This window comes from Haliaeetus albicilla, chromosome 28 (genome assembly GCF_947461875.1).
Source record: "Haliaeetus albicilla chromosome 28, bHalAlb1.1, whole genome shotgun sequence".
Taxonomy (NCBI): Eukaryota; Metazoa; Chordata; class Aves; order Accipitriformes; family Accipitridae; genus Haliaeetus; species Haliaeetus albicilla.
This window is the reverse complement of record NC_091510.1, coordinates 13,895,416-13,908,064: the sequence shown is the minus strand read 5'-3', so window position 1 is coordinate 13,908,064 and position 12,649 is coordinate 13,895,416. Positions and strand designations below refer to the sequence as shown.

The following is a 12,649-nucleotide window of genomic DNA, read 5'->3' as shown; positions in this document are numbered from 1 at the left end:
CGAATCTTAGAGTTATTCTGACAGTAGCTGTTGTAATACTGTTGGTTAGAAATTTGTTGATGTGCTTTCATACATTGAAAAGCAGTTTGTATTCCTTTATGTAATGTTTTACAGGGTGCCTTAATGTAAGATTTACTAATTGGTAGAAAGAATTCCTTAACTGCATATGGTGACGTGGGCTCTTTTCGTTTCCTCTGTCATGTTAAAGGAGTTTCAGCATATATTGTGTTAAGGCTGACCATGTCTCACTAAATTTCCTTTCCTGTGTCATCTCTTTTTTTTGTCTGTTGTCAAATACAGAAAACTATAGTTGAAGAAAACTTTATTTACATGTGGGTGACAAAAGCTATCTTCAGAGTAATTTCTCAAAAGCATCATGATTTTTCGAAGAATACAATTCAGAATGAATGTGATGATGACTAATCTTTTGAAAAATGAAAGTCTTTTGTAATGCGTTAGCTTGTGAACTTGTGCCAAGAATTAAGAGTGATCTTGCATCAAACCTGCTTTCTTTGCACAAAACCCAAAATGTGACTTCAAAAAACAGTAAATGTTCTAAAAACATTTTCAGGAAAAACTGGTGGTACTTATAGAAACCCTTTTTCAATTTTATTGCAGATCTCCACAGGATAAACGGATTCTTCTCGTGAATTCTCAGAACAAGTCTCTGTCTCAGTCTTTTGAAAATCTCTTTGATGAATCATCTTATGGCTTATTACAAGTATGTATTATCTTTGATTTTTTTTATTCTGAAGACCTTTATTAAAAAATCCCACCCTAACATGTCATACAAATATTCCCTGAATCATTGCCATTGTAGAACCATTGATTATATCTGAAAACAGGTGCTTACTATAGAAAGTACACTTACTTCTAAGTTGTTTTCTGTGTTCTAATAATTTCTTAACTTCCCTGTGGTAGTATTTCAAACCTATTCAAGTTAATGTTGTCTGTGATTCTATACATTTGGGTACAGATAGTTTTAGAAAGCAAAAGAAGGAAAAATTTTAGAGGAGTTACTAAAATGTATTAATTAGAATTTTCTAAATTCTACTTGACTAAATATTCTTTAACTTGATATTTTCTGACAGTTTTGAAGGGATGCTGGAAATACAGCAGCAGAGTGCAATATTGCCTAAAAGAGTTGTTTTTTATACTAAAGCTGCTTATCATTTGGGTGGTGTTTGTGGACTCATGAAAGTCAGCAGCAAAATTTCCAGTGATTTGAATGAGGCCAGAGTTTTGATTCACTGATTTGTTTAGTTAAAGAAAATCTTCATGAGTGAATTACATTAGTTTCTGGACTTAGTTGTCAAATCAAGTTTTGTGTGAGATTCCTAGCAGAGTATATGATGATTCAAGATGCATTTTCTCTATGAAGATAGAGAAGCTAGGCAAAAGGAAGACATTTTGTGGCGTTAATTACTGGAAAGTAGGTCAGGCTTACTGAGCATACTGCTATCCAATCTTTCAAATCAGTCAGTAGCATTGCCTTAATACTGAAGATATCTTTTTTTTTGATCATGTAATGAATGTACTGTATGAAACTACTAATACATGAAACTTCAATAACTTTGAGACCTACAATACTCTTCCTGTTGTTTTGCTTTCTTTGAGTACAAGAATTCCAAATAATCTGAGGCTTTTTGTATTTTACTTGTTTTCCTTGTTATAACACAGAAATTGAAGAAAGATCCATACACAGTAACAATGGGAAGATTTTCCAAAGTCACAAACTATATTTTTGACAGTTTCCGCTTAAGTGACCCTTCAAGTCAAAGGCGACCACCTTCAGAAATGGCAGACTTTCTCAATGATGCTATTCCAGGGTTGAAGATAAATCAGCAGGAAGAACCAGGATTTGAAGTCATTACACGAGTGAGTGTGTAAATGAATATGATACAGATGCATTGATTCTTTTTATGCACACCTTTAAAGGAATGGTAGGACTTGAAGCTTGGTGAGCTGTACTGTTTATGCTTGGAGATTGTGGCATATGCTGCCCTACCATTTATTCACAAGAGTAAGATTATCATGAGCTACTTCTAGACTGTGTCATTTTTATGCCTGCAAATATGAGTTCTGCTTTGAAAGAAAGCTTGTCATTACTGAAATGGGGATTATCTTTATCTTATAGTCAATGCCCTGAGAAGTCACCCATTTCGTGCTTGCTGTTTCCTCTGCGGTTAGAGCGAGCTATGTTAGGTAAAGTTGGGGTATGCGGGTTAACCAACTTTCTTGGCTAATCACTTTAACATTGCAGTTTGTTTTAAGAGGGCTAAGAAGATTAAAACAAAGTATTTAACGGGATGATTAATGTCTAGGGTGTATAAATGTAGAGGTTTATGTATGACTTGAACCAAAGCTAGAATGAACTTGTAATTGGATCATGAATCACTTTGGGCTCCTGTTGGTGTCTTTTACAGATAGGTGGATAAGGTTTATTTTTAAATGCTTGTGATTACTACTTAAGCAGCTTACATGTTTTTAGAGTGTTAAACTGCTTTGAATGTTGGGGTTTTTTTTCTTGAGTTCAAAATAGTGTTAATATCTTAGCAGTAGCTGTATGAACTATGTAATTCTAAGAACTTGCTGTCTAGCACTTAATCAGTTATTTTTTCAATGAGAAAAAGTATAACAAATGCTACATACTGAAAATAACACTGACCTGTATGTCTTTATCTGGCAAATGCCTTAGACTTCTATAGAGTTGAAACACAAATTGACTTGGTGGTTGCCATCGTCGAAATATTTTTAAAAAGTAAGGAATTACTGTCTGCTGAATTCTGCTGTGGTTAAATGCGCAATTTGGGAACTGAGAGAGACTGAGCACAAACTGTGAAACTTTGGTGGATGTTAGGAGTTCTTGAAAGCACATACAGTCTTGGGTTTTTTTTAAGGGGTGATGTACTTGAATTGATCTTTCAGTCACACTGTGCCATCTGTGTGGGCCGAGCATCACTGAACCCAAGTTGGTTTTCAGTTCTGTCTTAAGATATGCTAGTGTGTATCAAGAATGTGCTTTAGAAGTCAAGCTCTGTATTGTCCTTGTTTGCTGTATTGCACATACCTAATACATTTCCAGTTGCATAGAGGCTTTTAGTCCATGGGAAGCTAGCACAGAGGTGTTTGTGGGGGTAGAAGGTTATTTAAAACACACACGTGCATCCTCCTCCAAAATCTGTAATACTAATGTGTACCCAGGTTCTCAGCACAGAGTGTCTTGCTCTAAAGATCTGCTTATGTTGGTCCACGCTACTTGCTAATGTGGACACAGCCTTAGATCCTTACAGTAGCTGACTGAGGTATGCACCTGTGAAAATGTACTTGCACCGAATATAAGAAACTGGCAAGCTTAGTACTATTTGTGCAGTTTAAAACTACTAAAGCACTTCAGTGGGATTCATATAACATATTTATGTGTGTTTCAGATTGATCTAGGAAAACAGCCTGAAGTTAGTAGAAGAGAGCCTGTGTCGGCTGAAGAATGGGCTAAGAATATGGATTCTGAAGGAAGAATTTTAAATGTCGACTACATAAAGCAATTGATATTCAAAGGGGTAACTTGTTTTTCCAAAGTCAGCAAGACCTATGGCTTGATTCTGGCCCCTTTTTCTTTCCTTCCCAAACCATGGTTGTGCTGTTTTCATTACACTTGTAATGCTTTGTGCAGGACTTTGAGCATGAGCCACTCACTATTGTTGGAGAGACTTCATAAAGCATGATTTCATGCTAATCAAATACCTCAGCAGTCTTGCAACCATACAAAGTGCTCTACAAGGAGAGAGATCTTGTGGTGGCTGGCTAAAGTGAGAGAGTTGAAAACACAAAGGCTTAAGTGATAAAAAAGAGAAATCAAAGTGCCTTTCAGGAAAACACCAGTGCTTCAGTGTTAGGATATCTGGTTTATTCTTTTCTTTTTGAGGGTTTCTTCTTATCTTTCTCCAACAAAAGCTTCTTTTCTTTGTGCAGCAGTTTGCCTGGATGTGGCCCTCATCAGAACAGTCCTAAACACTTTTGCTGACTTTTTTTTTCTTTTATTTGAATGGAGGGTTTTTGCAATATGAATGTGAATTTAGTCTCAGTGATGGAAATTTTGAAAACTTTAGTTATGTCCTGTAGCTATTCTACCTAATGTTACTTTAGTATTTCTCTTTTTTTGATGGGAATCCAGCTGCGTTAATGCATTCTTTGTGCACCTGTTGATGCATGTTTGCAAGCACGCAGTCTTGCGTTCTTGGAGTTTGAGCAGAAGTAGTGAATGATAACATTGATATTACAGGTTTTTTAAAGACCTATACATATTAAATAATGTACTGTGAAGTGGGTAGAGTGAAACTGAGGCCCTTTTCAGTTTCTGTGACTGTTCTTTAACATACCTGTGCCTGAGGTGCCCAGTTAAGGACCTGACCCTTCTGCAATCATGAGAATTAATACAAACCTGTTCTTCCAGTAGCCCATTTCCCTGTCACTTCTGTTGTCACATGCATTGAGTGAGTGCTCGATTTTATTTATGACTCAAGTTCCCAATAACTTCCAGTACATTAAGTGCAGATCCTCATTAAAGAAAACAGTTAAAATGCCTCTCTTAAACTGTTTGCCTGTTACTGGAAGAGTTCCAGTTGCTGCTTGTTTTTGCAGTGGTTGATTCTATTTGCTGCACCATCTTCTTTGCCTTAATCTGATGGCAAATGAAGAAATATAATGAGGAATCAAGCTAGCCTTGGACTGGCAAACTGGGGAGTCTGATAGCAGAAGTGCCTCATTCTCACGACTATACTGGAGGAGTTGAAACAAACTCTTTTGATGCAAGTGGGATATAATTCAGCTAGCACATTTTTGTAATCTAAAAATGATGAGCATTACTTGGAAAGACTTCTGACAATAGTGTCCTTGGGTGGACACTAGTGGTTTTGATTGCTTGGAAGATTCATCTGCGTGTTGGCCATGTCTTGTTAGATGAAAATATTTGTTTAAAAAAAATAAATAAATTGAAGTCTAGTGCTCAAAATCAATTTGTGGCGAGACCAGAAGTTTGGCAGTTAAGCAGCATGGTGTTTAAATATATAAATTTTAGAGGTGTTTTGTTTGCTTCTTAAAGTCTGTGATGCCCATAAAGTTTTTATTTCCAGCAGTGAAGCAAAAATATAGGAAGAAAAATCTTTTGTGAAGTTTCTTTTTTATCTTCTAAGGATGAATCCAGTGCTTCTGCAGTTTTCTGCTTAATCATACTCTCTTCCTCCCCTTTCCTCCAAGTGTGATACCTAGTTAGCAGATAAGATTTGAGTACAATGTAAAAAGAAGCTTACTTATAAAAATTCTCTTTTAAGTTTTTACTTTAAGAAGTGTTGTATCACTATAGGAATGTTTCCTCACAAAATTGAAATAGTCTTTGTTAATGTTTCATATCCATTTTTTCCCTAGGGTCTCTGCCACACTTTAAGAAAAGAGGCGTGGAAATTTCTTTTGGGGTATTTTCCTTGGAATAGCACTAAAGAAGAGAGAGCAAATCTGCAAAAAAGGAAAACGTGAGTACAATGGGGGTTTTGTTACAAAATAAATCAAAAAGCTGCTTTTTTTTTTCCTAAGGCATATAGTGATGTAGAAAGCTTTTGGGAAACTTGAAAGACAGCTGCTAAAGATCATTGAATGCAAAGAAGTGTGTGAGACTTTCTTAAAAATTATTGTCATACTAAAGTAAAAATATGATATAAACAGGGTGTTGTTATCCCATTTATGCCAAAGAACAAATGGAATGAATGAATGCTTAAATAAAAAAAAAAAAGTAATAATTGAGCATGCTTTGGTTTCAGAATTATCTTTCTTCTTCAGGGACGAATATTTCAGGATGAAACTGCAGTGGAAATCTGTCAGTGAGGAACAGGAAAAACGAAATTCAAGATTAAGAGATTATCGGAGTCTTATAGGTAAATTTAGGTTTAGAAACTTACCTAACTGTACAAATTCACACACTCTTACAATTCAATGTGAAGTTGAAAAAATGCAACCTTCCGAGTAACCTGTATGAAGAGGCATTAAAAACTAACATGTTGCTGTTTTCAGTGGTGTCTAACCTTTGTTACATACTTAATACTAAAACTTTCCTAACCAGAGTAATTCAGAGGTTTACATGTTACTGTTACCGAATGGCTGGATTTTTTAACTTCCTTTACTTAATACAAAAAGCTCTTTATTTCATGTTATTTCATGATGTAATTTTACTGGGAATGTCATTAAAATAATGACATACAATAAGAATGTGAAAACATGTCTGTTTATGTTTTAAAATTTCTGACAGGTATTTGTATACGTGCATTCTGACTTGTGGGGTTTTATACCTACTTTTAAAAATTTCATCAAGTTCTGATGATGATTAGCAGTTTGTGTCCTCAGTTCTCTTTGGTAGTGAGATTTGGGCAGCAATGTTTAGGATTACTAAATAATTATTTCAGGAGACAGGATAAGATTTTTGTGTTATTCTGAGACCTAGACTAAACTTATTTCAGCCAGTTATTCAACAGGCAAGCTGAAAGGGTTTAGAAAGTCTAATCTTAGTAGATTAGTAAACTACCTTTTTAGAGAGTGTGTGTGTTAACAAAAAAAAAAATAACATGCAGAGTTCAAAAAAGGCTGATGTTTTGGTTCTGTTGAAGCAGTTCTGTTCCATTTTAAGTGTTTGAGATGTAAATGACAATATTAAGCTTATGTTCTAAAATACATCCAAAACTCCAGAATACTCGTTTTATTAAAGTGCACTAAAATTTTTGCTTATTTCAATACATCAGTCTTGAATTTTACATTATTAAAGAGTATGCTGTGTGCTTGGTATGTTGGAGGCATGAAAACTGCCTGATGAAACAGGCAGCTTCAGCTCACTGAGTTAATAGGAACTTGTTAAACAGAATGTATAAACATGCTGTCATGAACTGTCACAGTGTCTTTGAGGTGATCATGTAGTAACTTTCCTACTATGGCTTATGCTGCATCGCATAAGTATTCATAAATGGCATGGCATAGCTAACTCACATAAAATTGTTCTTAATCCCTGTAAGTGTAAAACATTTTCACTGAACTATAATCAGGAATTTTTCCATGAAAAGTATTAACAAAAAAAAAAAAAGCAAAAAGCTTTAAAATCTGTTTATAAGCAAATCCTTTTATTGCAGACAGGAAGGATTGTCTTTCTTTTAAAATATTCTTTATTTTGAAATGACATTCAGTTATGCAGTTATCTTAAACACTTCAAAGCCTTGCAACAATGTTTGAGGAAAAAAGCAGCAGCTTAAAAACATTCTGAATTCATTTGATGGTGGCTTTGTAGAACTGGTTTTGAAAATGTTTTTAAATCTGAACTGTTTTCTTAGAAAAAGATGTAAACAGGACAGATCGAACAAATAAATTCTACGAAGGTGAAGATAATCCAGGATTGATTTTACTTCATGATATTTTGATGACCTATTGCATGTATGACTTTGACTTAGGTAAGTTCTGTTCCTCTGTAAAAGCCTTTTTTAGTTTCTGATACGCAGCTTTGCTTATGTTAAGGCCTGTTAATACAATTGAACTTGTATTGATTACAATGCTTTTTGTAAATGTCAAGATTTGTATTTTAATAATGTAGATAACTTTGTTCAGTTTCTCATCCTATTTCTTCCTCTCTTCTATCTGATGTTTGTCACAGGCATCTGAATTCATCAGCTGAGGTGGGATTGGGAATTAAGTGGCAGTTTGTCTTCACCATAGCCCTACTGTTGTGTTGGGGCTTTTTGTTTGTTTTTAGAATCAAAGCAAGTTTGCTTTCAGAGTTTTAAATGGGTTTGGGTCTTTGGAGCTTGAGTGCTATATCCATTTTTAAGACTGAAATATCAATAAAAATGATAAACCAGCTGCCACTGCTGTAATTAAAGCCCAGCATGCTGAACCAGCTGTTTGTAAACATGGGTGTTCTTATGAATACTTTAAAAGCTGGTTCTTGAGGAGTACACTTAACAGTCTGTCAAAAATTACGTTTTAGCATACACATCTGTTGCAGAAGGAAGAGCATATAACGTCTTGCTTTAATCGCAGTGTATATGAGATGTCTAAGTCTTGGCTTCTGTTAATTGCCTTGGAAGGGAGGGAAGAAAAGATACTTCTAGTTGGTTCCCTGTCCACCCCTGCCATGGCATTTGGCTGTTGTGTACTTGTGTGGTTTGGTTTTTTTGGTATTCTATCTCAGAAAAGTGTTGGAATTCTAAAAGCCCACTTCTTGCCAGATTTTGAAGGCAAGAAGTTGGAACAAATCTTTAATCACTAGTAAACTTGTTGCAGAGCTGTAGTACTTGTCAGCTTTTGTCCTTTCTGTCAAGTCTGTAGAGAGACTTGATCCTTGGCTTGAAAAAGAAGGGAAAAACTAAAACTGATTGAGGCTTTTTAAATATGTAGCTCTGTTCCACGTGTCTTTCCACATTTCAACCTGCGTTAACACGCCAGTGACATGTAAGTGAAATTAAAGCACATTCACCACCCACTCTATTAAAAACATTGTTTAGATGGCTTAAATGTATGCAGTGGACAAGTCTTCTTTTATAAACAAGCAAGAATAATGGAAATATAGTACGTTTGACATTGGATGTGTCCAAGGCTTCTAAGCTACTCAAGCATTGGTACAATGCTACTCTTAATCCTTCAACAGCAGCTGTAGAGATCTGAGTAATGCCACAAACTGCCAGATAGGAGAGGGGACAGAACAACTGTTAATACAATGTTTTTCTGAATGAATTCCTCAAGTCTGCATTAATGAAACAGTTTAAAGGTCTCTTGAAGAATAAAACCAGTCTTGAACAGAATTTTCTCTGAATTTATTTTTAATTGGCTATCGTATTAAATGTGTGAGGAATAAAACATTTTTTTTCTTTTGACCTTTTAATTATTTACCTGTTTTCTGTTCCTTGTTCTGTTTTTCTTCTCACACCTGTTCCATATTTCACAGTCATTGACTCCAGTCCTCTTTTCAGTTATTCAGTTATAATTACATCATTAAGAAATGGAATCAGCCAAGCTTGAGTCTAACTGATAAATGTCATGTCATGTTAAACCAACCACTGATGATAGACATACACATAAATCATGTTCTCCCTTACTTAAGGAGGTCAGCAGCAATAGGGCAGTAGATGAGCTGACTTGAGCATCAGTGATAAGGTAGTTGGAAAAGTCAGGAAGAAGGGGAAGAGTGAGCTCTAAAAATCCTTGTCCTCTGTTCTTAATTGGGCTGTTAATTACAAATAAGGAAGCTGGAAGAGGCATTAAAAAGCTATAAAATTTTGAAAATGTTTTGTATGCAACTAAAATTTTCTAGCTATTTGTAAAAGTGATATGCTCTAAAAATGGGCATTTTATTCTCCAGTTAAATGTAAGCTTTTATAAGGCATGTGAGGTGCTTTTTAGGGCACGTGGGCTTGATTCACCATTTCTGGTCACAGAAACCTAAAGACACTTCTTGAATTATGTCTGGATATGTGTTTCTTTCATGCTTCTCACAAGCAATACTTTGCTGTTAATCCCCTTCCCCAGTTTGGTAGGTAGTAGGTTTTTTTGTGGTTGACTGCTTAGTTACATAGATGGTCTTAGGCTTTAGTGTATATAAAATACCATCGAAGCAGAACGGTTCCTGCTTCCCTAAATACAGGAATCCTTCAAGCATATTCAGTGCCAGGAATAAGAAATGTTAAGTGTGAAATTTTCTTTACAAAAGCTATTGCACCATATGTTTTCTTGGGATTGAAACGCAACATCTCTTCCTCAAATCTATTTAAAAAGAAAATCTTCACTTGGGGGGAAAAAAAGTGGGAAGACATTAAAAGATTTTAAATGTATGGAAGAAAGCAATCATTTACAGATGGAGAGGAGAATAAATATGAGTCTGTATTTGTGATGGTGCAAGGTATATGTTTAATCTTCTTTAAAATATCAATATAGGCTTCTTCTGAGTTCTAAATGGGAACTTTTTTTACTGAAAATTATTCTGGTGTCAGCTCAGTTTCTACATATTTTAACAACTACAAAAACAATGCATTTGTCTTATGTTCTCTTTAGATTGGCAGAAAACATGGCTAAATCTTGTTAGATCTGCTGGATGTTGGTTATTATTAATAAAAAAAAGTCTTTACTGGTGGTTAAGCTGGAAATTATAGCATCTGTACAAACTTGGAATCAAACACTTGTTTCACTCAGTCTTTCAACACACTTGAAAAATTACTGTTTGACTGCTCAGTTCAACTAAATTCCTGTTTGCTTTTTTTTTTTCATTTTTCTCTGTAAAGGTTATGTCCAGGGGATGAGCGACTTGCTTTCACCTCTCTTGTATGTTATGGAGAATGAAGTAGATGCCTTTTGGTGCTTTGTATCATACATGGATCAAATGGTAAAATAAGGCTTTTTTTAGCCCACGTAAACAGATACGCTGTGGATAGTATTTGAGGTTAACTTTATTTTATAAACTTCATTGGGTTTTTTTGAATGCTTTTAAAGCAATCATCTTATGTTTGAAGTCAATATGTTTTTTCTGATTGACACAGATTATGGTGGGTTTGTGATACTATTACTATGCAATATAGACAAATTCAGCTCCTGGGAAATTCCGAAGTAACTCAGAACCATCATAGACAAATTCGTATTAATCAGGAGTCCTCTAGCAGGTTTTTGTCAAAGATAATGGTTCCCTGTTATACTTACCTTTGGCATTTGTTAAATGCAATTTAGACTTTCCACAAACTGAAGCTTTTATGAATTGTGCATGTGGTGAAACAGAATGTGACTGGTATGAGAATTAAAAAAAAGTTGTCTTTTTGGTTTCAGTGCAGCGGTGCTGCTTGTAGATACAGAGCATAGGCTGATTTAAAATATCATTTATTACATACAAAAGTGTTATCAAAGAAACACAGTTCACTGTTTTAGTTAAACCTTTCAGTAAAAGGCAGACATTTCATTAGATGGAAGTACAGTTAACAGTCTGTATGTTAAATGCCTGAAGAATGACAACCACTGTTGCAATAACAAAATTAAAAAAAATAAATTAAAAATAGCTGTAAATCTCAAAATTATCATTGGGTTAATAAAAATGACAGTGCTAATATTTTATTCCATCCAGCATCAGAATTTTGAAGAACAGATGCAGGGTATGAAGACACAACTAATTCAGCTGAGTACTTTGCTTCGTTTACTAGACAGTGGATTTTGCAGTTATTTAGGTAGGTGTATTATTCATGCACAATAACTAAAACAACCTGTTGCATTCTGTGTGCACTGATATCCTTACCAGTCTTTAAATGTAATTCCAATAGTAATATTATATGAATGCAGGACTTGTAAATTAATAATGTCTAAAAGATTTCAATAATTCCTCCATGCCTATTGAAAAACAGGGTCATCTTGTTACTGATTTTAAAAATATACCGTTCTCTGGCAAATATCTTTGATTCTGAAAAGGGGCTACCATCTTAAAAAAAAAAAAAAAAAAAGGTATGATTGTGTGCCTGTAAAGTATGTGGGTTTTGTTGTTTGTTTTGGTTTTTTTTTTTTCCCTGTTGTCTTAACCAAATTTGGTGTTTATGAAATGTAACACTCTTATTCCTAGAATCTCAAGACTCAGGCTACCTTTATTTTTGCTTCCGATGGCTTCTTATCAGATTTAAAAGGGAATTTAGCTTTCAAGATATTCTTCGACTCTGGGAGGTAAGAAGATATTTCATCACAAAAACCCGAGCAGTCTTTTTACTTTAGAACAAAAAGCACAGATGATTCTGCAAAGTGGTTAATACTCTAATAGATTTATTTTTTTTTTAAACTGAATCAGTGGAATGAGGTGAGGACTTATTAGCATATGTTATGTCTGTTTAGCCTAACCAACAACTTGGGAGGTTAATGAAAAAATACTTACAAGAGCTAGTGGGGATAAATTGGCTTTTCAAAAAGGTCTGGACAGGATCCTTCAGATGAGGCTCTTAAGTGAAAGTAGTAAGTGGAGAGTACCAGTTAACTTTTAATGGAAGAGAGCTTATGCTAGAAGAAATAGCATTTGTGTATGTGTGTCTGATTAATTCCTTGATATTTGTAGTACTTTATAGATTAAGTGCAATGAAGCACTGGCAGGGTAGTTTTTGTGTTAGCCAAAACCATAAAGGGGATAGTGGATGTCAGATGTCAGATTCATGATAAGGCCTTATGATGCCAAATAACATAATGTAAAACATGAAAATGTGGGAGTTCTGATAATTCCAGGTTAATGAGATCTTTTTTTATTTAGGTGATCTTGGGATCAGATGGAGTAATTAAGATGAACTAACATTTTTGTTGAACACCCTTTTAATTCTTTGTTCCAAGAAAATTGAGAAGTCTGTCAACAGTACAGGTTTATTGTCTAAGATGCATTTAAGAATAGCACAGTATCCACTGAAAACTCCCAAACAAGAGAATAAATGTTCAGATGAATGGAAGGAGTATTTTCTAGGACATAACATCACATAGAGTTGTGCTGGGGAACAGAAGGGTAATGAAAAGAACAGGACTGAGATGCATAAAATTTGTACTATAATGAAAAATAATGTTGTTTCTGGTATGATGAAAAATAATGTTGACGCTTTTATTCACTTTTTCCACTAATGAAAAAGGA

General features: G+C 34.7%; 1 protein-coding gene across 3 annotated transcripts in view; it reads left to right on the top strand.

The window, feature by feature from the left end:
- The window catches only part of TBC1D15 (TBC1 domain family member 15), a 34,409-nt gene that overhangs the window by 16,160 nt on the left and 5,600 nt on the right, over nucleotides 1–12,649 (top strand). For all 3 annotated transcript variants that reach the window (XM_069773553.1, XM_069773554.1, XM_069773555.1), the window contains exons 6-14: nucleotides 619–721; nucleotides 1,681–1,878; nucleotides 3,432–3,560; nucleotides 5,425–5,528; nucleotides 5,833–5,927; nucleotides 7,365–7,481; nucleotides 10,302–10,402; nucleotides 11,129–11,228; nucleotides 11,615–11,712. In XM_069773553.1, the coding sequence (XP_069629654.1) occupies nucleotides 619–721; nucleotides 1,681–1,878; nucleotides 3,432–3,560; nucleotides 5,425–5,528; nucleotides 5,833–5,927; nucleotides 7,365–7,481; nucleotides 10,302–10,402; nucleotides 11,129–11,228; nucleotides 11,615–11,712 (1,045 nt within the window). The remainder of the gene's footprint in view (nucleotides 1–618; nucleotides 722–1,680; nucleotides 1,879–3,431; nucleotides 3,561–5,424; nucleotides 5,529–5,832; nucleotides 5,928–7,364; nucleotides 7,482–10,301; nucleotides 10,403–11,128; nucleotides 11,229–11,614; nucleotides 11,713–12,649) is intronic.